At 36.9% G+C, this 24734-nt stretch overlaps 2 protein-coding genes across 23 annotated transcripts in view; one reads left to right on the top strand and one right to left on the bottom strand.

The window, feature by feature from the left end:
• Positions 1 to 575: 575 nt before the first annotated feature.
• On the bottom strand, positions 576 to 21337 carry KYAT3 (kynurenine aminotransferase 3). Of its 20 annotated transcripts, none has more exons than XM_085231058.1 (16): positions 21069 to 21207; positions 19978 to 20022; positions 18239 to 18339; positions 15106 to 15164; positions 13709 to 13853; positions 12095 to 12244; positions 10094 to 10180; positions 9048 to 9188; positions 8801 to 8923; positions 8591 to 8711; positions 5629 to 5705; positions 4653 to 4742; positions 3828 to 4014; positions 3278 to 3351; positions 2797 to 2883; positions 576 to 1417 (listed from the first exon to the last, which is right to left on the bottom strand). In XM_085231058.1, the coding sequence occupies exons 3-16, from the start codon at positions 18335 to 18337 to the stop codon at positions 1355 to 1357; spliced, it is 1503 nt and encodes a 500-aa protein (XP_085087184.1). In that variant the 5' UTR covers positions 18338 to 18339; positions 19978 to 20022; positions 21069 to 21207; the 3' UTR covers positions 576 to 1354. The 20 variants fall into 20 exon arrangements, with proteins under 20 accessions (XP_085087184.1, XP_085087197.1, XP_085087190.1 ...); XM_085231071.1 differs by having other exon boundaries at positions 18239 to 18263; XM_085231064.1 differs by lacking the exon at positions 19978 to 20022 and adding an exon at positions 20554 to 20630 and having other exon boundaries at positions 21069 to 21203.
• LRRC8B (leucine rich repeat containing 8 VRAC subunit B) overlaps positions 21263 to 24734 on the top strand; it is a 29867-nt gene continuing 26395 nt past the window's right edge. Inside the window, exons 1-2 of one of the 3 annotated variants that reach the window (XM_085231053.1) lie at positions 21263 to 21674; positions 24479 to 24607. The gene's annotated coding sequence lies outside the window, so the exon portion shown is untranslated. Of the gene's footprint in view, positions 24608 to 24734 lie in introns of all 3 variants that reach the window. The other 2 variants (XM_085231052.1, XM_085231051.1) reach the window with 2 other exon arrangements.

Raw genomic sequence — 24734 nt, 5'->3', positions numbered from 1 at the left:
ATCAAGTGCTTTGGAAGCAATGAGGCTTTTGTTCACAAAGCAATATAAACGCAGTAAAGGGAGGCGAGTAACATCCTAACACCTTTCTGCTTTTGAGAGACACACAGCCTCATTATACGCAAGCTCTTATGCTACCAACAAGCTATCTCAGGGAAATCTTACGCTATAAGAACAGTTGTAGAAGTACTCAGAGATCTGTGCTTTTTTGCAGTTGTATTTCAGACTAGCATGATGCAATGATCTTTATTTATAAGTCTCTTTTGATATTATTTTATCATCATTGTATACATATTCAACAGGTCATTACAAGTAAAATAGCAAATAACCATTTTTGTGGGGAGATCTGGAGAACAACAGCACAAAGCAGCTGAAAAGAACCAACTACTGGGCTAATGACAAAGCAACCTAGCAGATCACTTCACAGTCTGATTTCCACACAATTCTTTCTGTCCTTGTCCATGGTCACAAACTGATGGGATTCAGCTGGATTCCAGCTCTGTAACCACAGAATAAGTAAAATAGTTGCAAATCTAGCAATAGAATTTCTTTGAGCTTTCCAGCATAAGGTCTGTGGGATGAATACCAAACAAATGTGAAGAATACAACACATTTAAAAGGTTACCTACTCAGATTGTTTTTGCTAGTGGGAAACCTACCCAGAGATTAAAAGACTGCACAGAGAAGAGACAACAATGAAGGAATTCTCCACATTATCTCATCTGAACCTGTCCTTTATCCACTGAGCTAGGAATAGTCAAAACTGAGCTCCATAATATCACAGAATTACAGCACAATATCAGGACCATCTCCATGTTCCCACTTGATCTTAAGAGTTTAAAGTAACCAAATACTGATTATTCCTTTAGATCTTGCCTGTATAAACACATAATTGATTTAACTCAATCACTTTAGTTAAACTGACGCAATCTGTGCATGGACAGAGTAGATAGGTACATAGAAAGGCACCGTGGTTGTCTTCTCTGAGACATATAGCAATTTTCCTCCACTTCATACCAAAAAACTTAAAATACCTACAACAATGTTTTATTTCCCAGTTCTAGAACTCTTCATGTTTCACTAACACAAAGACATGTGAATCCCACAGATTATTTTTAAAGGAAAAAAGTAGATAATTTTGAAAAGAATTAAAATAACCTGAGTTGCATTACAAATATCAGTAAATCATTGTTTTAACTCCTCAGCAGGTGGCAGTACAAAGTTATTTACAATGTCATATTAATTCTGTACTGTATTAAGTAATTTGTTCTTAGGTTTGCAATAAAAGCTCTAGTATAAGATAATTATACCAGACAGAAGAGTTAATTAAGAGCAAAAATAAAAACAACAACAACAATCAAGCTCTCTGCTTTTTCCAGTTCTTCAGGATCACTTCAGCTGCATCCAGAGTGCTGTCTTTCTGCGAAACAAGGAGTATCACTATTATTGCAAGTATGGATTCTTGAAAACAGTAGTAGTCATATTTATATGATCCCAAATCAATATTTGGCAGTGTCACTTGCAACCTCTTAATATCCCAGTTGACCACACTGTCATTGACAGTTATCTGCACTACACAAAAAAATTCATTCCTTGCGAAGATTAGATGTTTGTTACAAAAATAACATTTTTTTCCTCAATATTAGTGTTATCAAATTTAATTAAACTGGGTAGTCCTTATGTAAATATTTGGCATTTATACAATGACGCACTTGGCTGCTCTATACTGGACACTTGTTAGCATAGTTTCCTAATCTTTATGTGTATAGGTGCGTTCTTTAAAACTTCATGCAACCAAGCTATGCTATTACTTAAACATAAACCCTCTGAATACAAGTAACCCACTGGTCAGTTGCATGGCTTGGCTACAACACAATGAATCATACAGGTGGTGGTTAACTTCTTGTGATTAGTGCTGTTCATCCTTGGCAAGCTACATCAACTATCAGCAAGTTTCACTCTGGTTGTTACTGGCTCTGTTTGTATCACTGTCTTTATGCCTCATCCTAAGAGCTGTGAGAACATAAGCAGAAATTCCCACCCATTACTGGACCAAGCTAAGGTACAGATTCTTTTACTAAAACAGAGTTGTCACATTTCATTATGTTGACACTGTGACAGAGCAATAGGAGAAACATCTTACAGCACTCAGATTACCAAAGCACAGATTCAACAACTGGATGAAACACCGGAAAGAACATGTGAAAATCAGGTGCTCACAAAATCACAGATGTTATCTAATTCATGATTTCTCTTTTCTTTAAAAAACAGACAAGATTCCTTCCCATGTCTTTGTTTTCTTTTATAGTTTGCAGCTTGTGTAAAACTCCTTGTAATTTCAGGTGAACTAAACTTCAAGCCAACTTGTGATTTTTGTTGCTGGAAACTGAACAGACATGCAGTACTTCATGCATATCATTTTAGTATATCATTTTGCTATACGTGGGAATTATTTCTTATTCTTGTTATAGGATCCACTTTAAGTGATTGCATATCCACCTCATACATTTTCAGTGTCATCACTGGTCAATAATGTGTTTACAGATCAACAAAATTTATATTAAAAAAAAAAAAAAAAAGACCTAACCACCCAGTTGTTAGAAATATGTCATCTATATTTCTGGTCTCAAGTCCATTGGCGAAAAAGATTGTTGAAGCTACTTCATGCTGAATTCAACACTAAACTGATTTTTTGTTTCTAAAATCATCCAACTCAGACTGTGGGCAAAAATGTAGCAGTTGCCTATTGCAGTTTTTGATGCTGCATTGATTTTGAGTCTTCATGGGACACAAATTTACCTTAATGAAGCAAAAACGTATATATTTTTCAAATTGCCTTTTTGTCTCAGGCCCACAGAACGCTGAAAGAGGAATTGCCGAAAGTTTCTGAAGAATTAAACAAAAATATTATTATACATATATATTAAAAACAGTTTTAAGTATGATTTTCTAAAATTCTTCCAACATCTTCCAACAGGAAAATACAAGGCTGACTTTTGATTTGAGTAACTAAGTTTAAATAAATTCACATTACTTTTCTTAGACAAAACATTTCAAAGATATTTTTCTACAACTAGCATTTAAGCAGAGAAACAACAAGTGCTGGAACTTAACACAAACCTATAAAATACATTACCAGTATGCTTAGCAATATTTAAGCCATATCATTTCCAAAAGATAGCACAAATACCAAACAATGTTTTGAGTAAGCATGGTTGCACTGCTTTGGATTTCAGTAGAAAAGCATTTCTAAAACTAGAGTATAACTAGGACATCTTACCTTCGATGATATCATCCATCGGACAAATTTATAATCATAAGGTTGATTCTCATCTACATCAGAGAGATCCACATCTACGAAAAAGGAATTGTATGATTTTCCAGGAAAGGCAGTCACCAACAGCATTACACTAACACTTCAGAATAAAGATATATACTTTTATTAAAGAAACATAATTCAAATTATACTGAAACAGCTAACAAGTACAAGAGGTTAAGCCAAATGCTTGGCTCTCAAATTATTTCATAATCATAGACTTTCAAGAAATAGACTTTTTTTTTTATCCACAACCTTTGCCCTTCCTAAAACTTTGCCAAAGCTTTGCAAAACAAGGACAGTTGTAACAACTGCAAACAAACATTTTTCCTCAAGCTTATAAAATCCACCTACAGGCTAAAGTCAAATAGAAAATTTAATTCCCAATTAGTATTTCTGACAATGTTATGTGAACAAGAAATGAGACGATAGTATAAAATAAAAGTTCTTTTCTCAGCTTAAAAATATTTGCTTTGTATACCCTAATATATATATATATATTTTTTAAACTTACTTAATGTAGAAACATCAACAATCATAAAGTATCCTCCTTCTGGAATGACAGGTGTCAGCCCAACTTCTTGAAGTAGCTGAGCCATCCGATCACGCTTGCTTTCCAGCTCTCGAGGCAGTGAGTAAAAATAGCAGTCTGGGTCATCCATGCGTTTATAGTCTACCCAAAGTGCTTGTGCCAAAGCCTCCTGGAAAGACAATGTTCAAAATACTCATGAAATTATGAAGATCCTTCTTTGATTCTGTAGTAGGATCAGGCTCTTATTAAGCAAGTCAGCAAATACAAATTACACAAACTACATCCAGCAGTGTAATTTGCTTGTTAACTTGTATTGTAGCAAAACCCAACGCACCAATTGCTCGCTAGGCATTTATCACATACAGAAGCTCTGAACATAAGCGTTTACAACATGAACTGAAGCTGAGTTTAGTGACAACGTAATCATAAAATACTAATAAATAAACTGTGATCTAAAAGGTAAAAGATAACTGTCAGTAAAACAAGACCCTACTGCATCAACTTTTACTTACATTTGGCAGGAAACCACACAGATTGTTATGAGTGGTGCTTTCTGCAAGAAGCAGCAGTTTGTGTGTGAAAGAAGAATAAAGAATCTGCAAGACTTCCTTGATTTTGTTTTAGGTTGTTTTTTGTTTATTTTTTTAAATATCTAGTCAGCTGATGAAGTTTATTATCTTTTCCTAGCAATCCAGAACACGTTTTTTGACAATTAAAAATTAATTGTTGTGATTATTGTTTAATCATGGTGAGGTCTACAAGTTTGCTACGCCAGAAAGTAACTTCTTTGGCTCCATCTGTACCTACCTGTAATGGAGTTGGGCAAGTATATAATGTATTTTGATGAACTACTTGCAAATGCTTAATAAGATTCTGGGGGCCAATAGACCAACCAAGCTATGGGGAAAAAAAAAAATGCATATATTATAATTACTGCAACACCATTACTTCAAATAAACAAAGAATTAAAGTTAGAAAATGTCTCAAGTTTTTCTTTAACAATTAGTAGTTTGTTCTGGTAAAGAACTCAGAAGAGAGCTAGTTTATAACAACTTTGCTCTATAATGCATTTTAAAAAAATCTAGGTATGAGAGAAGAATAACAGCTTCACTTAACACATCTCAAAGAATATCAAGCAAACTTTTAATTCTTCATATAACAAGTTAGAAATTAAACAGATCCTTTATTAGGAATGATACTGCCAATTGTTTTAGGTCCATCTCATAGGCACCCATGTCAAGGATGGTTTGAGCATAAAACAAGAGGTCATTACCGGATCAAATCTACTTTCAACCAGACAACTCAATTGTCATGGTTCAGTCTGACCACAGATGATGAAAAAAGCATTTAGCTGCCAAAAGGTTATCTATTTTATTTTCTAATATGTATTTTGAAGTCACACAAAATATTATTATTATTTAATATTTTAACAGTATTGAAAGAGAAACCATTCCAAAAGATATTATATAAATCTGAAAACAACATCACCATCACATTACTGGATAGTTAAAAATATGATAGCATCCAAGTCTTCTCCAAGAGTTTTGAACAAATTATACTATGTTTATTCTTTTTTTTTTTTTTCTCATAAGAACTCACTACTCAAAAGACAAGAACAGAGTTAAAACAAAAGTGTTCAAGTAGTTGCTCCAGCTGAATGGTATCTTCACTTTTTAGAGACACACAGATTTGCCAGAAGCTTTGAAACACAGGTAACAAAAATGGAGCGTGAGAAATGCATCCTGTTATTTACTTAACTAAATTCTTACGTGATTTTCCTTACCTTCCAACCAGTTACACTGTATGTTTTCCCAGCACTTCCTATAGTTATTGTTCTTTCCCACATACCTGGCAATGTAGCTGTATACAAAATAAAATTAATTGGGTACAAGTACATTCACATATTCCATGTAGTTTGCTCCTAGCTAAGAACTACAATATGCTGATGTATAATTGTAGTGAGAATATTTGAAAACTATAGCAACTGTAACAAGTGAGAAAGAATATATGGACCAAAGATCTTGGCACAAAAGTAAGATTTGGATAAAAGATCGAAAACAAGGAGAGACATAGTTGGTGAAAATTGATGTTAGTTTTCCTCAGATGCAGAATTATTCAGAAAAAAAGATAAAATCTAAGAGGCTACTTATTTACCTCAATACGGTATTATTTCTGATGCCTGGTAAGGGCACTATATACAACATCAAACCAAGCACTCCCAGCTGTTTTAACAGAATTGTCCAGAAAACAGTTCAGTATCATTCAGTATCTCTTATCAGAAAAAGAAAATAATTTCTAAGGTTCTAGTTTAGAAGTCAGATATCACATGAGTTAGAAACCCAGTACAGAGTAAGTAAATTAGATTTTATTATACAATTTGAACAGGCCTGAGATTGACACGCAGTAAGAAGGAGGTAAGAGTGTCTGCAAGTATTAAGGGATACAAGGAAGCCTATCTCCATCTTTGTATTTCTATCTTGTAGGAGATCAAAATCTTTTTTCCTTTTCAAAGTTGATGACAGAGCAAAGATCTCTTCTGTCGGCTTGCAGCTTTCTTCTGTACTGCTTTACCATTTTGATTCTAACTTAACTCATTTGCAATAGAAACAGGCAAATCAAGACACAAGTCACAGACGCAAAATTAGACAAGGTCATAACTGCAGTTGCAGTTTCGGTGCTAAGCAACACCTGGGCTCTAGCACACTTGTACATTATAACTGCTACCAATAAATTTATCAGTTGTTAAATTCCCTCTCTAGAGAGATCAACAAACACAGATTTTCCAAACAAACACTGACTTTTATAAGAAAGGTTTTGCAGCAGTTACATTCATTAGGCATGGTAAAGGCCTTTGCAACTCTTCAAAAACATGCATTGTATTTTTCTGAGCACACTTGCCAAGAAAAGAAACCAAACTACAGGAAAGAGACTCATTCTTATTAGCTCACCCATATTCACTCAACTGCTCTGTAACCTTGAAAACATAAAAGGCGGTTTGAACAGATGCATCTTGTAGCTAGCTAGGTCAAGAGTATGCATTACTTCCTAAAGACAACTGAACTTGCTCTCAGCAAAAATAATTGAATTTCAAAGCAAATACCCTCTAGCGAGAGATTGTTTTGCCACACAGTCATAGGAATTTAACCTTGGAGATAGAATCCAACAGCATTTCAAACAATAGCAGCAGCAAAAGAGCACAGGGGAAGAATCAGCTCCATTGCTTTTACAAGCAGGTTTTAAATAAGCAAATTCTTCCGTGCTTCCATGCCAGATGGCAGCATCATTACATGACACCATAAGGGACTTGGACCACAATTTACTATCAAAGTACAAGCTAACGCATATAAGTCTGTTACCTGGGCTGGCACTCAGCTTGTTGAGATGTCTGTTCTTAATCCTCAGTTACAATATGCTACCTCTAAATTCTAATCATTACTTAGGGGAGGTTCACTGTTTTTACAAAGTCAGATAATGATGAGAAACATGATGAAGAGCACCACGCTACAGAAAACAGCCTTCGTGACAGCACAAAGACTGTACTAATTTTATGATCTGTGTTGAGCAACTCTTTTAAATTATATTAAGGAACCACCACCAGACACCATAAATTGATGCAATATCCATTTTGTATCTCTCAGAAAGGAAGTGTCAGTGCACTGATGGAGAGTGGAAAGTTTAATATGAAAACACAGGAGCTATTAAATAGAGAAATAGCACATGCCGTTTTTTCTTACATTTTCTTTTTGTAGATTTAAAATCTAAGAAACTGAAGTTAAAATAAACAGATCTTGCTTTTTTACTGAAGTAATGTTATTTCTCATGTTTTTATGGAAGTTTTATGATCATCTTAACAATAAAGTTAAAGATGATGTCATAGAGTACATACTGAAATGAATGAAGCTGAGTAACCTTTCAGGCTTTACCTTTTCTCATAATCATAAGGGATTTTTTATTTTGCACGCTGAACTACAGAAAGTCTTCTGTTCAATTGTAAATGTTTTGGTTTGAAGCATTAACATAACAAGGCTGATAGTAATAAACAATAAAGTTACTGTGTTTTAAGAACTCAGCACCTGTCCACTATGACAAAGCACAACTGACAACATGAGTGTTCAAACCTGTTGCTATGGCAAAGGAAAATAAATGGATTGCCTTACACCACCCACAGTGACTTTGGTTCTGAAGATGGCTATTTGCATGAATCACCTGCTAGGTCTATGAAGAAAGCTATAAACTAAACTCATCTTACTTTGTAATTGGAACAGGATAAAGCACCAGTTACTGTGGTAACTTGGTACGATGCACTAACGCAAATTACAATTACATGAACCGAAAACATTCCACTTCTTCAGCATCTGAAGGTCTTCTAGAAGGTATTGGACAAATGAAGTATCTAGAAGGTATCACCACGAGGTTAAGCACTTTCAAAACAGACTCATAGCCTATGCATGGCCAGTGCAATTAACATACTAAGCTGTACGACCAGTAGCTGTGTAGCTGAGCTAATAAGCATTCCAAGGTCATTTAGATATAATTTCCTTTTCATTTTTTATAAGAATCAATTTCTACAGTGATGCTTCCACTACAGCCCTCACTCATGGAGTTTCTTTTATTGCTACTCTTGATATTTTGAGATAGTAAAAGCTTAAAGTTTGAACTTCTTCCAGCAAACATTATTTTAGGGGTAAGTTTGCAATATCATTCCACAGCTGCTTCTACGACATCACAAAAAAAGATATAAGTACCTATTTTTGTGTGTTTATTTCCCTTGTACACCAGCCATTCATACACCTCGTCACTGATGCACAGAGTATCATGTTTAATACAGAGATCAGCTATTATCTGGAGTTCTTCTCTGGTAAATACCTGGGATGCAAAAAAGTAAAGGCAATGCATTAATCACAGTATTTAAGGCATACTATGAAATTATAGTAGCGTTAAAGAAGGACTCTTACCTTGCCTATAGGATTGTGTGGGGTATTCAGAATAATTGCTTTTGTTTTCAAATTAAATTTACTTGCAAGTTCAGCTGGATCTAAGACCCAATCAGCACTAGACGCAGAGTTTCCACCATTTTTCTTGGAAAAATAAATTAAAAAAAAAAAATGCATTACTGGAATGCAACTTGCTACTGCCTAAACAGACGTGTCCAAGTTATCATCCTCAGACACTTTACTAACAACACATGACAACTTATCCAACCTGTTCTGCTTCCCTGGGAGGAGGTGCTCCCCAAACAGGCAGGAGGCTAAGATCAAGATTTACACAAATTACTGTGACAATGGCAGTCTTGTCCTGCCTGATGCCCGTCTCACAGCTTCCCCAAGAACCGGTTTCCAGGATCTGGTTACACACACACATAGCACGTAATGCAGGAAGTCCAATCACATGACAGTAGAGTTTATGGCCTTCCCATACACTAGAACAAGTTATGCGCATGCTTGGCTGGAAAGATAAATCACCACTAGACTAGGATTTTAGTTCCTTCCCCCCTTATCTATGTGAAAACAAAGAGTTAAAAATATCTACCACTGAGGCTCTGGAGTTACATCCTCAGTGTACATGAAAATGACAGAAGTTTGGGTCAGTTTCTGCTAAGATCAAAGAGCATGGCCGTACTAATTTTCTGACATATGCCTAGAAGGAAAGAAAAGCAGTCCCTCAGCCCTCTCAGAAAAATCAACATCTTGCATCCATAAAAATCCATACAACCTGCCAACACGATGCCAGAAGTACCAATATGTAACTTAACTATATGATAATTATTCATTTTTTTTTTACCAATAAATACATCAGCTACCACATAATAACTTCTTATTTAATAAGTGGATTTTAGAAAATAAATTCTACTCTATCACTATATGAGTCGCTGAAGAGATCAGAAACCAAATATTCTGAAATGCAACAGATACAGAATTTGCACTGGCATAATCATCCTTCCCCCATTTCCACTAAGAATATTTTCTGATCACATCCAAACAAAGGAATGTTGATCAGCTTTCAGACTGCACAAATTAAAGTAAATGAGAAAATGAGAAACACTGTCCTACCTTTTCCAGCACCAATAAAATATTTTATTTGCTTTGGATTATCATTATATCAGTCTTACACTATAATAATCAATCTCATTTTTGTATAATTGGATATTTTGAAACACTGCACAGAAAAGCATCTCCTATAAGGTTTTCATCAAACTGCATTAGGTATAGAAGTTTATTATAATAAATAATTTTTTTAAAACTACTCACATATCTCAATGGAATAAAAACAGGCTTTGCACCCGCCATCTTTACCATTGGTTCATAACAGTCATAAAATGGTTCTATTATTATTACCTGAAATTACAATAGTCAACATCAGAAACAGAAAATCTTCAGTGCACAATACTATCGTATTTCCAGATTTGCTTTGGTAATCTAACTTGATAATGTTTCTGGCACTCCATTCTGATTTAAATAAATAAATAAATAAATAAATAAATAAATCACAGAATGTTCTTCCTTTCCCAGAAGGCCAACAGCATCCTAGGCTGAATCAAAAGAAAGATGGCCAGCAGGGCAAGGAAGGCGACTGTCCCCCTCTACTCTGCCCTCTATGGGCCCCATATGGAGTACTGTATCCACGTCTGGAGCCCTCAGCTCAGGAAAGATGCGGAGCTTTCAGAACAGCTCTAAAGGAGGGCCATGAAGATGATCAGAAGACTGGAGAACTCTGGGAAGACCTGATCGGGGCCTTCCAATACTTAAAGGTAGCTTATAAGCAGAAGAAAAATCAACTTTTTACATGGATAGATAGTGATAGGACATGGGGAAATGGTTTTAAACTAAAAGAGGGGAGATTTAGATTAGATGTCAGGGGGAAAATTTTCACTGAGGGAGTGGTGAGATGCTGGAACAAGCTGCCCAGAGAAGCTGCGCATGTCCCATCCTTCCAGATGTTCAAGGTCAGGTTGAATGGGCCCTGGGCAGCCTGATCTAGTGTCTGATTTAGTGGCTGGTAATCCAGCCTGTACAGGGGAGCTGGAACTAGATGATCTTTGAGGTCTCTAAAAAAAAAAAAAAAAAAAAAAAAAAACACAATTCCATATAATGCCCTTAGACTAAGCATAATAAGCACTACTCTTTGACAACACACAAACTGGCTGTTATTCTGTAGTTACAATGTTACAATCACTAACATACAACATGGGGAATGTTTGGGGCCTTGCTGCACAGATGTAAATGTGCAGGACAAAGGTGGGAGATAACCACAGCAAATTCTTGAACAGCACAGTTGCCCTAATTTATGACATTCCAGGTGGAAGTAAGCATTCATCTGCCATGTCAGATGGAATGTATTCTTTTTAAAGACATGGATTCTACCTCCAACACAGAATTTCCAAGTATCGAAAGAATGGCCTACGTCTTTAAATTCCAACAGAAGAAAATTTTCAAATTGGAAAAAAGGACAAATTCAAGGAAAATTGCTAGGCAGAGGCTTGGAAATATGAAAAGAAAAACCCAAACAAACAAAAAAACCCACAACCACCAATCCAAAGAAAGGTTAGAGCAGAGAACTAAGAAAACTGTTAAAAAGAGAGAAGTGAGTATCACAGCAACAAAAAAGGAATAAAAGATAGAAGTGTGAACACATTATATAAATGAAAACAAGAAAATGCTGAAAGCAAAATGCACAACATAAGAAAAAAAGCTTTTGTTCACTGCAGACCCAAAGAAACGTTCTTCCAAAATGACATTTAGTATCATTACCAAAAAGACTGAGATCAGTTGTGAGGAGATGAATCACCACAGACAGTACAGTAAATTAATGATGTTTTCTCTAAAGGACTTTTCTGCCTTTGCTGCTATAACTCAATGGTTCAAAATAGAGCTTGACATACAATAGCTTTTCACAGGTAATACTTTGCATCACACTTTGTTTTCTGTTGCAAACAACAATCCAGGCATTTTCTTAAATAAACATACAATATCATGTCACCTAACAATAACAGTAAAGAAAGTGCTGCAGGTATTGCCAAGCATAAAAGAAAAGGGTCTGTAAGCTGGTGAACTGATAAGACAACATCCAAAGGCTGCTTCTAGAGCTGCAAGTCAAATACGGAGAGGTCTGAATTACTTCCTGTAACTTACCAAACTACCAGAAATCAAAAAGAAGGCCAAACATTAATAAGTGGACAAACAAACAACAACAAAAAGCAGTCAAATTCTCTTTTCAGTGCACACAAGTTAATATTTCAAATAAAAACTTACTTCATCTCCTTCTTCAATTAAAGCCTGTATTGTACTAAAGAGAGATCCATAACCTCCTACTGTCACCAGGATGTCTGTGAGAGGGTCAATCTTTCTTCCACAAACTCTCTCATATACTTGAGACAAGGCTTTCACCAATGATGGATGCCCCTGTTCAAAGCAAAGAAATGCATCTGAAAGAGTTCACACATTGGGAACACACCAGTGTTTTGGGGCGCCTTTTTTTGGGGGGGAGGGACTATTGCTCTTCCTCCCATGGATCAAAATAACACATTTTGAAACAGAAAGATGTGAGATGGACCCTCAGTGTTAATATGTTTTAACAGGCAGCATGGCTTAAAGCATTTGTACATTGGGTAAGCAAAGCTATTTTATTTGAATTTACTAGGAAATTCTTCTTGCATAGCTAATACTTTTGAATTTCTACCTTATCATCATATCTCAGGATAACTTTAGGTAGCCTGTAGGACAGCTAGGACAAGAGACAGGAGGAGAGAAGGGAATAAACTGATATCAGTTAATCTTCCTTCCTTTTAGTGACTGCTTCTTACCTACTCATATCTCCATCTGAAGTGCCTTCTCATTTTCATTAACTTTCAACTAAAAATGTTTTGGTGCAAGGAAAATCTTTTTATCTTGGTTATATACTGCTGGTAAACAGCTCCTGTGACCAGAATGATAATTCATATATTGCAAACCTCAGACCACCTTTCGCCAGCTGATACAGAGATTAGTGTACTCTTCTCAAAATGTGCAATGAACAAGAAAACAAACATAAAACAGAGACGACATAGGAATAAAAAGGCACAACTCTGTTTACTCAGGAAGACTAGAGGTTTCCTGCTATGAAAAACCTTTTTTCCTGCCTTTTTGGATACCTGGTAAAAAAGGAGAAAGCAGTTCTGGGAGAATATTCAGCAATATAACAAAAATCCTCCTCTAAATATTGAACATCGTAGCTCTGCACATAAGGCATAAAATTATGAACCTCTCTGTAAACAAGACCACTGCAATAATTTAAGACTTGCAAGTCATTTTTGATTAAAATTACAGCCACTTTTTCCCATGAGTGTGTCAGCTACACAGGAATGCTGCACCACCTGAGTCACTCCACAACCAGTTCACCACCAAAGTGCTACAAGTTACACACTGTGTAGTGACTATCCTCCAGAGGGGAAACTTCCTCTTTCTAACACTTCCTAATCTCTACTCAGATCTGCTGACATCATGGGTGAATCTTTTCTTGAGACATTGTCTCAACTGATGGTGTACTTCTTTCTCATCCTAGCATTATCCTATCCAATTCACGTCTACACTGACCAAATAAAGGGAAAACGTGTAATTTACAATCTTTTAATCTGCAAATTGATTTATATTGTCTTTAAAGGTTCATACAATCCTATACACACGCTACCATTTTGCTCTTGAGCAAGTATTCTGCTTTAAGGAAGACTCACAGTCTGTTGTTTGGTAACAGATAAAACTACTAGGGAAACTTAATTTGGGACAGAAAAGTATGAACTACCAGTAAAACCAACTTAAAACGAAGTCAATTTTTTTTTCCTGTGGCAAGTTCTCCACTGACCTCAACTCCTCAAGTTCCACAGTACTTACAAAGCCTCGTGTGTACTGGTTCAGTCTGTCAACTGCTGCTGCTTTTGCCAGCTCTTCTTTAACATAGCTGGGAGGGCATATATCAGGAAGGCCTTGACCAAGATTAACAATTGAAGGATCTGCTGCCACCTTTGTAAATTCAACCCTAGCAGAAAAAAAATACATCTTCAGTTTAACATATCAGATGGAATTATCTTTTCCTTTAAGAGAATTAGAAGACAAAAGAAGTATTCTGCTTTGCCAAATTCACAGTACAGTTTTTAGTAAAGTGCGCTCATGCTGAGAAATAGAGTCTGGAATGTTAAGTAACCACAGGAGTCAGAGAACCCAAAAAAAAGTTAACTTTCTGCTCCACAGAATAACTGCCTTACCAGCAGAATGGTGCTTATATGCACACTCACAAGCATATAGGTTTTCTGCATATAGGCAGAAGTGAAACAGTACCCTCTTTGCAAAACGAAGTAGACCTGAAGGAGAACAGGAATATTACATGATTTAAAGGCTAGATTTTGTCAAGTGAAGGTGTCATTTAAACCACCCAGTCTCTATCCTCAATTTCTGAGAATTATAACTTTTTTTTTTTATGACTTTAGGCAATGGATTGCTACAAGCTCTTTGTTAACTGTTTCCAGTACCCTATCAGAAACTAAGCTTAAAGCTCTTGAACAACTTTGTTTGTATGGGTGGGTTTTTTTTGTTTGTTATCTTTCACTCATGTTAACATGTAGGTAGTCAGGAAAGGGTAAAATGCTAAAAATTATGCAGGAAAAAAGGAAAAGAAAACATAGCATCACACACAGTTCAATCAATCAAAAATAAAAACAAATTGCTAACAAAAAAGAAACCCCACCTTCTGAGGCTGGATGACCAAAACAACATTGTGTTTGTACATTATATACTTACACATATATATACATACATACAAATGTAAGCCCCAAGCTGTTTTCATTAACTAACAAAATCCCACCTTTCCCAGTGACGGTAATAGTGTTTTGTGACCAGTTTTATAACTAGTAAAAAGCATACTAAGAATAAGAAATTCCAAAGACAAGCAATAATGGCTTAAAAATAAAGTCAAATTCATTTGGTAAACAAGAAGTGAGTATTACTGAGATAATTATTCAACTCAAATTTAAAATTGAAAGCCAGCTATACTGCCACATCCAGGAGCTATACCTGTCTTATCTGGTTTACTGTCTGTGCCTAATGTCTCATGCTCAGAAATACTATTTAACAGAATTTGGTTCATTGCTTCTTCTTTTAAGCAGGTAACAAATATATTTCAGCAGAGACAGCAAGAGCTGTGCACTTTCTTATTGGCAATAATTATCAATCTGGAAAGAAAATACACTAGCCAATGGCCTTTTCTGAAAAGGAAATATTTTCCTTTTACTTACCACACATTGCTATCAAGGCCTTCAATTCGTCTTGTGTTTTTGTGTCTAAAAGCCATTGTCTGCAAGGTCAAAATATAAAGATAGAACAGTTTTGTTAGGAAAGACAAAGTACTACATTGTTGGATCCTGCATGACAAACCCTCCTTCGTGCTTTCTGAAATATACCACCGCCAACTGAATTCAGATCTTACTCAAAATTATAGACACAGTCTTTCATTAAAGCTTCTGTAATAGCTTGAACACAGACTAAGAAGAAAATACATTAAAAGTGTCAGAAATCCTCATTCATCGCTATCTAAAACTGAATTGGCAGCAAGGATGGATGAGGAGCATAACTTAGCTCAATAGCTTCAAAAAATGATCTAAAAATAAAAATTAGAATACATACATTCTTTGTTTTTTCGACGATATACTAATATCTTAACAGCTGTTTTTCTTTCAAGCCCGATACAGTTTGGAAAGTTTTTTTTTTTTTCAATGCAATTTTATTTGCCAATATGATGGTTAGCAAGAAAATAGAAAAGGTAGTTCATATTACAATACATCAAACACATTAGAATGTGTCTTTTTGCTGTATATTAAGACCACTACTGAAAGTCTTAGGAAACTGCTTTAGAATATACATCATAGTTCTCCCTGTAAACTTTTTAATGGTTCTGGTATTAAAAATAAAAAGAAGAAGATTTGGGAAAATAAAACCACCAAATTTATTTGTATGTGCAAGCAAAAAAATAATCATAAAGCAGTGCATGTCCATTTCTATCTGGAAATCAGCTTGACACTTGAAAAGCAATTCACATAGAAAATAAGACCCTTAGAGCCCCAAACACTACGGTTTCTTTGAGTCCGACTACTAATTTCAGTGACTTTTACCACTGTTTGGTATTATTCATTTATGAAAGATTCAAAAACCAAGTACTCCAGCTACCACACTTTGAGACGGACTAAATACCTGAGTTGCCATTATGTTTAAAGTTTCAACTTTGAAACAGTGGGATTGACTTTCAGTTGTAATTTCATGCAGGTACATGTTTGTACTCAGTCATTTTACAATATGAAGTTACTACATGTGTAACCATTTGAAACGTGGGAAAACAATAAATAAACTAACAGATATTTTGCTGCTCATTTGTTTTCCGCATGGATTTAATTCTGACCTCATCTGTAAGAGACAAATATCCAAAGAACAACACATAGGACATCTTTTGTTTATCCTCAGGCAGCAAACAGTAACTAGACAGACATACACGATAGTTAAGAATGAGTTTTGACTGGGTGATCAGTACTGCATCTATTTAAAAACATATAGTTTAGAAGATGAATCCAATTTTACAATGTTTGTCTTGGTAAATAAATGTCTGCCAGTATTATATAAATATCAATAACGCAGGTTCGACTGAGCCCCTCTCCACACACACTTCCATTTTTTTCTCTCCACATGCTGGACTATTACTCATACTATAAGGTATAAGAAACATTGCTTTGCTACTTTCCAGCTAAAAATGAGAATTCTGTACGGTGCCGTGAGAAATTTGTTCTATTGATCAGCTCCTCCTAAAATTGTTTCTGCTCACTAGAAGCCTTTCCACTGTAGGTCCTTATTCTTAACTGTAACATAGATCTTAACTTCCGTAAGTAATTTTCCATAGCTAAAAATATGTAGGCAAGTAAAGTAAGTCTGTTACAGTCCTCACACTACTTTAAGTTTAAATACTTAATATTTCAGGTCTACTTTTGTGTGTGTGTGTGCCTTGAAAATAGCTTTGAAACAGAACAACTAAACTTACACCAGTTTTCAGATGTTTGGCTTACAGTAGAGTTCACAAGTCCAGCTACTTTGACAAAGTGAACAAATTACACTTATAAATGATACCCTAAGGAGCATTCTTTCTTCTAAAAGGTTATGAGAACTCTGAACGTTCCTTCTTAGTGTAGCCCAATTACATCACAGCTTGATAATCTTCAAGCTCTTTTTGGGTGCAGAGCTAGAACTGCCATGAGTTTAGGATCAGTGTTAAACTAAGAGCCATGTCCTCATCAAGCTCTAACTCTAACCTCCTGCTTTCCCTAACACTGATTGCTTTAGATGGAAAGTCAGGTGCTGCTTGTATTTATCTTTTTCCATAATATAAAGAAACTTGTGAGCAAACTGAATGGCAATACATTTAATGACAGAAACACATACTTCTACATAATTAAATTGTGGAATTCAACATCAAAAGCTGCAAATGAAGTCAAAATCTTAAGTAAATTCAAAAATAAAGACAGGATGAAATTTCAGCTCCGACAATAAAAACATCCAGGTACTTTAAACAGAATAAAAATACAGCACACAAAAAACTGACTTAGGCCAAATCTGACTTCCCAAGTGGCTTTTATGTTAAAACAAGCCTCTCATTTGAGCAAACTGTGCTACAGTTATCTGTATAACAGCTTCAGCAGCTGTCTATAGGATCTGACACGTGCCTTGGTTGATCCAGCTTGCTAACTAGATGAACTGCTCCGTCACCTGGGAGCACAAAAAAAAAAAAAAAAAAAGACATTCCAGAGTTCTATACACACCAAGCTTAGCCTCCAGCCACACACCATATCACAATGTTTCTTTTCTCTCAGCAAAAGAGAAAGACTTAAGCTGAAGTTAAACAATCTCAAATGCAGTTAAGATGGGAAATTAAGGAGATGCTATAAAAAAATTAAGCTTGCAGTGTTTTTATATCCCTTGCTATAGCAGCATCAAAAATCACAACTACCCCTGCTGAATTAACAGAAAGCTGAGATACAAAGGAATTGACGTACCGAAATTCTGTGATAAAGCTGGCAGGAATCAGCCTCCTGTATCTCAGGCTAACGCTAACAATTAGGCAATCCTTTCAGCTCGTACCTGTAGCACTGACTTTAAAAACTGAAATGGTTATACAGAGCAATAATTGCCAAATTCTGTTGCGTTCATGTGGTTAAATATTTAACTTGCTAGAAGAACTTACTTTAGTCTTAATACTAAATGCTTGGGTGAAGGTAACTAGGAGTAACGAAAATACAGCTAATGTGAATTTATTGGCAGCATTACAAAATCAGTGGCTCTCTAAAATATTGCACAAAATAGTTTTATCAATGAAGTAGATTGAATACTTACATCAGAGGCTGAAAGCTTGATGGACCTAGAAAGTAAATTTGTTTGTAGTTGGTACGTTCCAATGCCACGGCAACAGAGGCTTCGTGAAACAAAAAGCATGCCTGTATAACAAATAAGTAATCTGGAAAAAACCCTTATATTGCAGGAACAAGTTTCCTAAACATCACCAAGCATTTTTAAAAGATAAAACCTTCTCTTCCTATCAGTGGTTTTTTTTCTTTGAAATCAATTCTAGTAAATTACCACCTTATCACATTCTATATGAAGCAAGGATAAAACTTTAGCTGACAGTTACAGTTAAAATTTTTCTGTCATACAAAATGAAAGTTTCCTCTATTTGAGAGCAATAACCTTTTTATTTTTTTCCTTACAATGAAAATTAAGACCTAAATGCAATTGAAAGTCTCTGTTAAAATTGTGAAAACGCATTTGTCTAATACAAATTACTATCAGAGTTGACAATTTACACACAACATAAAAAGGAGCCAGCATTAAAACCAGTCTCCATTTTCAGGTGTTTCAAACTAAGCATTCAAATCTGAGATAATTAAAATGACCACTCATACTGCAGTAGCAGGTCTATGCAGTTCATATAACTAAAAAGTTTTGCCTCAATGACTTGGGCAAACATTAAATATTTAGCATGGCTGAAAATAGACAGCCAGAAAGGATGTTCTGCATGAAGTAACAGATTGTCCACTGGCCGCAAAAAAACAAGCCCTGTTAATCAATGACTGCAACAAGACATATGAGCGGATACCTCAGGGAGCTACTTCCAAGAAGTTTGTTTAAACATATGCATCAGATGACAATGCGAAAATGAACTGAATTTGTAAGAGAAAAACATAGGAGCTTTTCTTTAGGAAGAATGGATTTATTCCCATAAAACAGTGTTCCTTATGCTGAAAATGTAAATAAAGACCACCTCCTTTTAAGGATGCCTCATATAATAAGTTTTAGAAGTATGTTATTTTGCCTTTCTTTTTCCAGTACTACAAACTCAGGCTCAGTTCTGAAATTAAGATCCTTCTGACACGACGCTGACTTGAACTTAACTCAATTAGATACTCAGGAATATCCATACAAGCCCACGGCATTTAGTGATCTGCAAAAATGTAATTCACTGATGTTTCCTTTAAAAGCAGAAATAGTAGCAATGTCCTCAACTCTGGTGGCCAGAGGACTAGCAAAAATAAACAGCAATGAAATATTCCACACCAGTCAGCAGATACTCTGAGAGACACAAAAGAAATACGTATGTTTAATAAGATCTGTAACCACATTTAAAGTTACTTTTAATAATAGCACTTAGCATATTTGACATAAATTTTGATAACTACAAAGACAAATAAAAAAAGATCGTGAAGCCCTCCTGGCTGTGTTCAACATATGGATTCTACCTTATGTTGACTACAGCAACAGTACTACTCTCCCAGGGTTAGATGAGTGACAAAGACAACCTTACTTTTACAGCAAACAATTGCAGTAGTTATTGAAGTGTGACAAATAGGCATGTCTTTATCTGGTCATTTTATACTGAGGAGTAGCAAGATGATATAAAAATTTCCAAATTCAACATGCAAAGTTATCTTGCAACCTAACAGAGACAAAAAAAAAGTCTGTAAGTATCGATAGCATTAGTGCCATGCTACACTAAAAGGTAGTGTGATATCTGATAAGGCATTACTTGCTGGGAGGCAGTCATGCAAAACTATAGCATATCATGAAGAGCAGCAGACCTGTATCACTGCAGTGTGGTCAATCTCTGAAGGTACACGAGATACCTGAAGTAAAAATTGATACCCACCTTTAATGCCAGAGAAGTGTAGAAACTGTGAAAATTTTATGAGGAATAGAAGGAAAAAAAAAAATTCTGGAATACATGGAAATAGTGGGAAAAAATGGGAAAAAAAGCTTCAACAAGGAAAGTCAAGGTTTCTGTATGTAGTTCTGCTACACCGAAACACTTGCAATGCTTTTCCAGGAAATGCTCTTCCCTCTCCTGCAACACGGAATGCTTGCTTTTAAGCAAAATTTTAAGGAAATAAAGGCAAAGGCCTGCTACAGTCTCCACCCCAGACATCAAAAAGAAAACACAACCTACTCTTCTTTCTCCATGCACACACACACATTCCCATTATTATTGTATATAACATGCTAACACAGGCTCAAAAGAATTATTTACTGTTACTTTTAGGATCAGCGCACACTTAATAACTACCTCTGTACATGTTTTATAATGTCCGCTGGTAACTTTTTCTCATCCCAATAAAGTTTCTTCCAGTAAAGTTACAAAATGCTTCTCATGAACTCACCTTCCTCCCTCCCTCCTCTCCTTTGAAACTACAGGCCAAGTGCTGCTGTCCCTTTATATTTGCCTTCTGCTTAACATCTGTTGCATATACAAACATAAAAGAATGTGGTATCTCGGGCAATCTTTATGAATTCTTTGAAAGACTGCTTCATTGTACAGCCAGAGAAGGAAAGCATCGGAGGAAGAGAGCATGCCGCCTTACAGACTCCTCTCCACAACACTTTCTCTGTCACACAGAAGCAATTCATGACAGACCAGGCCAAGAGAACCGTTGCTGGACTGTGGGAGGCTGGGCATTTTAACAAAGGCCACTGAAACTTAACTGCTGCACGTGACAACGTTTTGTCCCTTTCTTTTCCATACTCTGCAAAATGAGGAAAACCGAGCGCAGAGAAACAAACTTCACCATGCAAAAGGAGCAGAGGGATCAGACGGGGCTTCCTTTTACTTCTCCCCCATATCTGCGGCACTTAGCCGTCTCACACTGCGCTTATCGTTCCGATAACACGCACCTACCAAAGCGTACTCTCAACGTGAAGCACCCCGAGCTCACAGCTGGAAAGGCACCAACTAACCAACCAGCCCGCCCGCCTCACCGACGGGCCTCCTCCCGCCCGGCCTGCCGCCTCGGCCCCCGGCTGCGCAGAGGCGCAACGAGCCGCTAGGGGAGGAGCCTTGAGGCGTCCTCTCAGTCCTGGCGCGCAGGTGCCGTGAAGAAGCGGCCTGCCGCACCTCCGATGGTCCGGGACCCGCCCCCCGCTGTGGGCCATCCAACCGGCCAGCGCGCCCGCGCTTCCCGCCCCGCCGCCGCGCTCCCGCCCACCGGGAAGAACCGCTCGGGTGCAGCCCAGCCGCCCGAAGGGATGAGTAAAGCCCCGCTGGCCTCTGAGTTCCCGCCGACGCGTCTAAGGAAAATGGCGGCTGCGCGGTGCCGAGAGCTCGCCAGCAGCCCCGGGACAGGCCTCAGAGCGGGCCGCGAGCGGCCGAAGAGAGCGTAGATCCGCGCGGACCGAGCGAGGCGCGGCCCGGCGCCACACGAGAGCGGGAGGGCGGCGGCTCCACCGGGTGTCCCGCGGGGAGCGGCGCTCAGCCCGCGGCCTCGGCGTCCCTCCTGAGGGCGAGGTGGGCACCGGAGCGCCGCGTGAAGCGTTATGCCGAGAAGGGCGACTGAGGTGGAACAGGGCGCAGGTTCTACTGGTGCGTAGTGAGATCCGGGGGAAAGGCTGGCACTTAGAGTGTGAGGCACAAAACACGGCTGAACATTTTAAGAAAGTTGCTGCTTTCCAAGTTGTGGTGAATTATTGCCAGAGTTTGAATTATGATTGTCCTCATAACTCATACTCAAGTACTTCTCTTGATAAGAAACCACAAACAAAAGTAACCTCCTGAAAAACATAAGAATTGACACTAGGCCTGTGCAAACTGTGCTGATGACCCTCTCGGACTTTATTCTGGGAGGGAATGACATGTCCATGTTGTTAACACAGACAGTACATAAGTTCACCTCTTTGGAGAATGAAATTTTCTCAAAGTGTCCCATGAATTCACAGGATTTACACTGCTAAGCTTCCACACACACACGGAAGCTATCCCACTATTAAATGAGGTGAGGTCACCGGAAAGCGAAACTTCAGACAGCTGTAGGTACCATCATTTAAGAGGACCCTGACTGCTTTGAGTCTTGCTACCGTTAGGTGTATGAGGTCACAGAAAGTTTCCTTTGTCACTAAATTTGATTATTCACCTGGGAAACTTACACTTAAAATGTCTCCTTCCCAACCTTGTTCTATTTTTACAAATCTTTACAAAACTGGTTTCCTTTCTATCAACATCACCATACAGAGTTCTAGAAAGTGATGAACATGTTTTGTAGCATTGTGATCTTATCTAGCATCTCAGACTGCTGCAGAGCCAAAAGAATCTCACATAGCAGATTCTTAGAGGGCCCTATAGAAGCAACAGGACATTACATGTCAAATTCACTCCTTGCTCTAAAATCTGATAAATTTTTTTTTTTTTTAAGAACTGTGCATAAGATACTTTTCATAGCAAAAGCTTTATTTTTAAACATTAGTGCTAGAAGAATTCTTAGTGTACCAATAATGGTCATAAAGAGTTGGGTTAGCAGGCAGAATGTTAGCAGGTATTTATTTTTTTTTTTTTAATCAGACATAGCAGGAATATCTATTACTTGGATATCATTACTGCATGTGTTATATTATGTATGTAATCATAATAGGTATTCATATATCATAAACTAACGAGCAGATTGAACAAATTTATCTGTCACACGGTAAACTAGAACATGTCTACTTGGATGTAAAAGTAACCTCAAAAAAAAGTAATATTAAGAAAGGAGATCTAGCTGTGGTTTTGATATTAAACACAGTACACAAAAAAAACCTTTATACTTTAATATTATTTTATTCTCTTTAGTGCTTTTTTAGAAGTTTAGCTGTCTCAAGCACAGTGCTGCTGCTGCATGCAGTCCTTCACTTTTAGACGTAATCTCTGTAAGTATCCATTGGAGGGCAGCAGATTACAAAATTTGTCATGTAGTAGCACAGTCAAAAAAAAAGTTCGGCTTTCTGTTGGCCATTCGCAACGTCAGTGCCCAGATTTTTCACCAATCTCTTGTACAAGGCAGGCATAACTGGGAAATCCCTACAATGGTATATTCTCTAGGTCTGACTTATGTGTCAAAGTCCATTGTAATGATAGCCCACTATGAAAATCTTAGTTGATACTTACACTCCTCTCAAACTACTTCTGCTGACACTCATTAAATTGTTTTGTTTGTTTTTTTAAGACATCCCAAGTAACTCACATGGACATTCAGTTTAGAAGCATCTCATTCATTTTGTGACTGCAGTGTAAGGCCTCTTGATTATTTTTTTTTTTTTTGTAAAATTCATGCATGGTTGTCATAACTGCATAACACATCTTCATCCACTGGAAGTAAGATTTAGTGCATTTTTTAATTAATTTATTTTAATATAATCCTGCTACATCTTATTCGTAAAGAAGAAACAGGAGCTAGGAATCTGTACGCTTTCAAATAGGCTAGTGGGAAGCAGTTCGTTTGAAGAGGAGATAATTACTTTAGTAGATGCCAAATTACTTGGCATCTGTGGATGCTATTAACAGTCCATAGAAAAATCAGCTAATTTTTGTCTGCTGGAGATTTCTAGCCTAGTTACAGCATGTAAGACTAATTAAACTGGATATTGGTGAAATCAGGTAGAGATGAAAAACAAGAAGTTTAGGTCAGGTTTCTCTTGGGATATAGCCAGTATCATGTTACGCAATTTTACACATGATAGTACAAAAATGCGTACTATTTTCTTTATATATAAACTTAGAGTACCAGCTTTTTTTTTTGTCAAGAGGAAAAAATACTCAGTTACTGATGGGTAACATATAGGTCTCGGCTGCTAACAAGAAATGGGTAAAATCCTGTTTTTCTGATCAGGAAAGCAACTAGACAACATGTGAGAGATTCTTTGCTCATGATTTCTCTACTTATTTTTTCTTCTTCAGGACTGCACAACTATCTTGTGCTAACAATCCTCTTTTTCCAATCAAAAGCACAGGAAGACACACTGATGTCTGCAGCATTTTAATGCCAGTCCTACATCCATGCTTCTGCAGTAGGTTAGGCAGGACACCTACACATCTCTAGACTGTGGGTAACCTGGAGCTTTTCAGCTCCAGGTTCGGGAGGCATCTACCTTGTTCCCAGCCCGTTGCCAAGCTGACACTTCACAGTCTGCCTTGTTGTGTCTGTAAGCCCTATTCAAGAGAAACAGTGTGAATCTTTTCTTTAGGAAATGTTTACTAAAGTGATGTTCTGGGAAACTGGTATACCATAATAAACAAAATGTGCAGTAATGCAGGTTAAGGAATACTGACCAAATATCTTGCAGGCCCAATTTTATTCCTACTGAATCCAGCCAACATCTGGACTGGGGAGGTTGTGAATACCTGACTGCTTCCACACTTTGGGACTAACACTGGATTGCATCATGGGAGTCTTCTAAGCTGGAAATATTTCAGTGAGTATTTCCTGTATTACTCAGTGTGCAGCATTAAACAAATGCATAAAAGTTTTCAGTCATTTGGAGTGAGCTGTTCAACTTGTCTAGATTATTTTTATGATTAAAATTCCCAAATATGGAACAT

Source organism: Meleagris gallopavo, chromosome 10 (genome assembly GCF_905368555.1).
Source record: "Meleagris gallopavo chromosome 10, MGAL_WU_HG_1.1, whole genome shotgun sequence".
Taxonomy (NCBI): domain Eukaryota; kingdom Metazoa; phylum Chordata; class Aves; order Galliformes; family Phasianidae; genus Meleagris; species Meleagris gallopavo.
Note: the sequence above shows the minus strand (reverse complement) of the source record. Positions and strands in the feature narration are given on the sequence as shown.

Excerpts from the sequence above, each read along its gene's own strand:
- KYAT3 (XM_085231055.1), bottom strand. The coding sequence starts at position 21,322 with ATGGCCCACAGCGGGGGGCGGGTCCCGGACCATCGGAGGTGCGGCAGG. Across the intron at positions 10,181-12,094 it reads TAATTGAAGAAGGAGATGAA|GTAATAATAATAGAACCATT; the intron begins GTAAGTTTTTAT and ends TTGTAATTTCAG. Across the intron at positions 5,706-8,590 it reads AAATAAACACACAAAAATAG|CTACATTGCCAGGTATGTGG; the intron begins GTACTTATATCT and ends TTTTGTATACAG.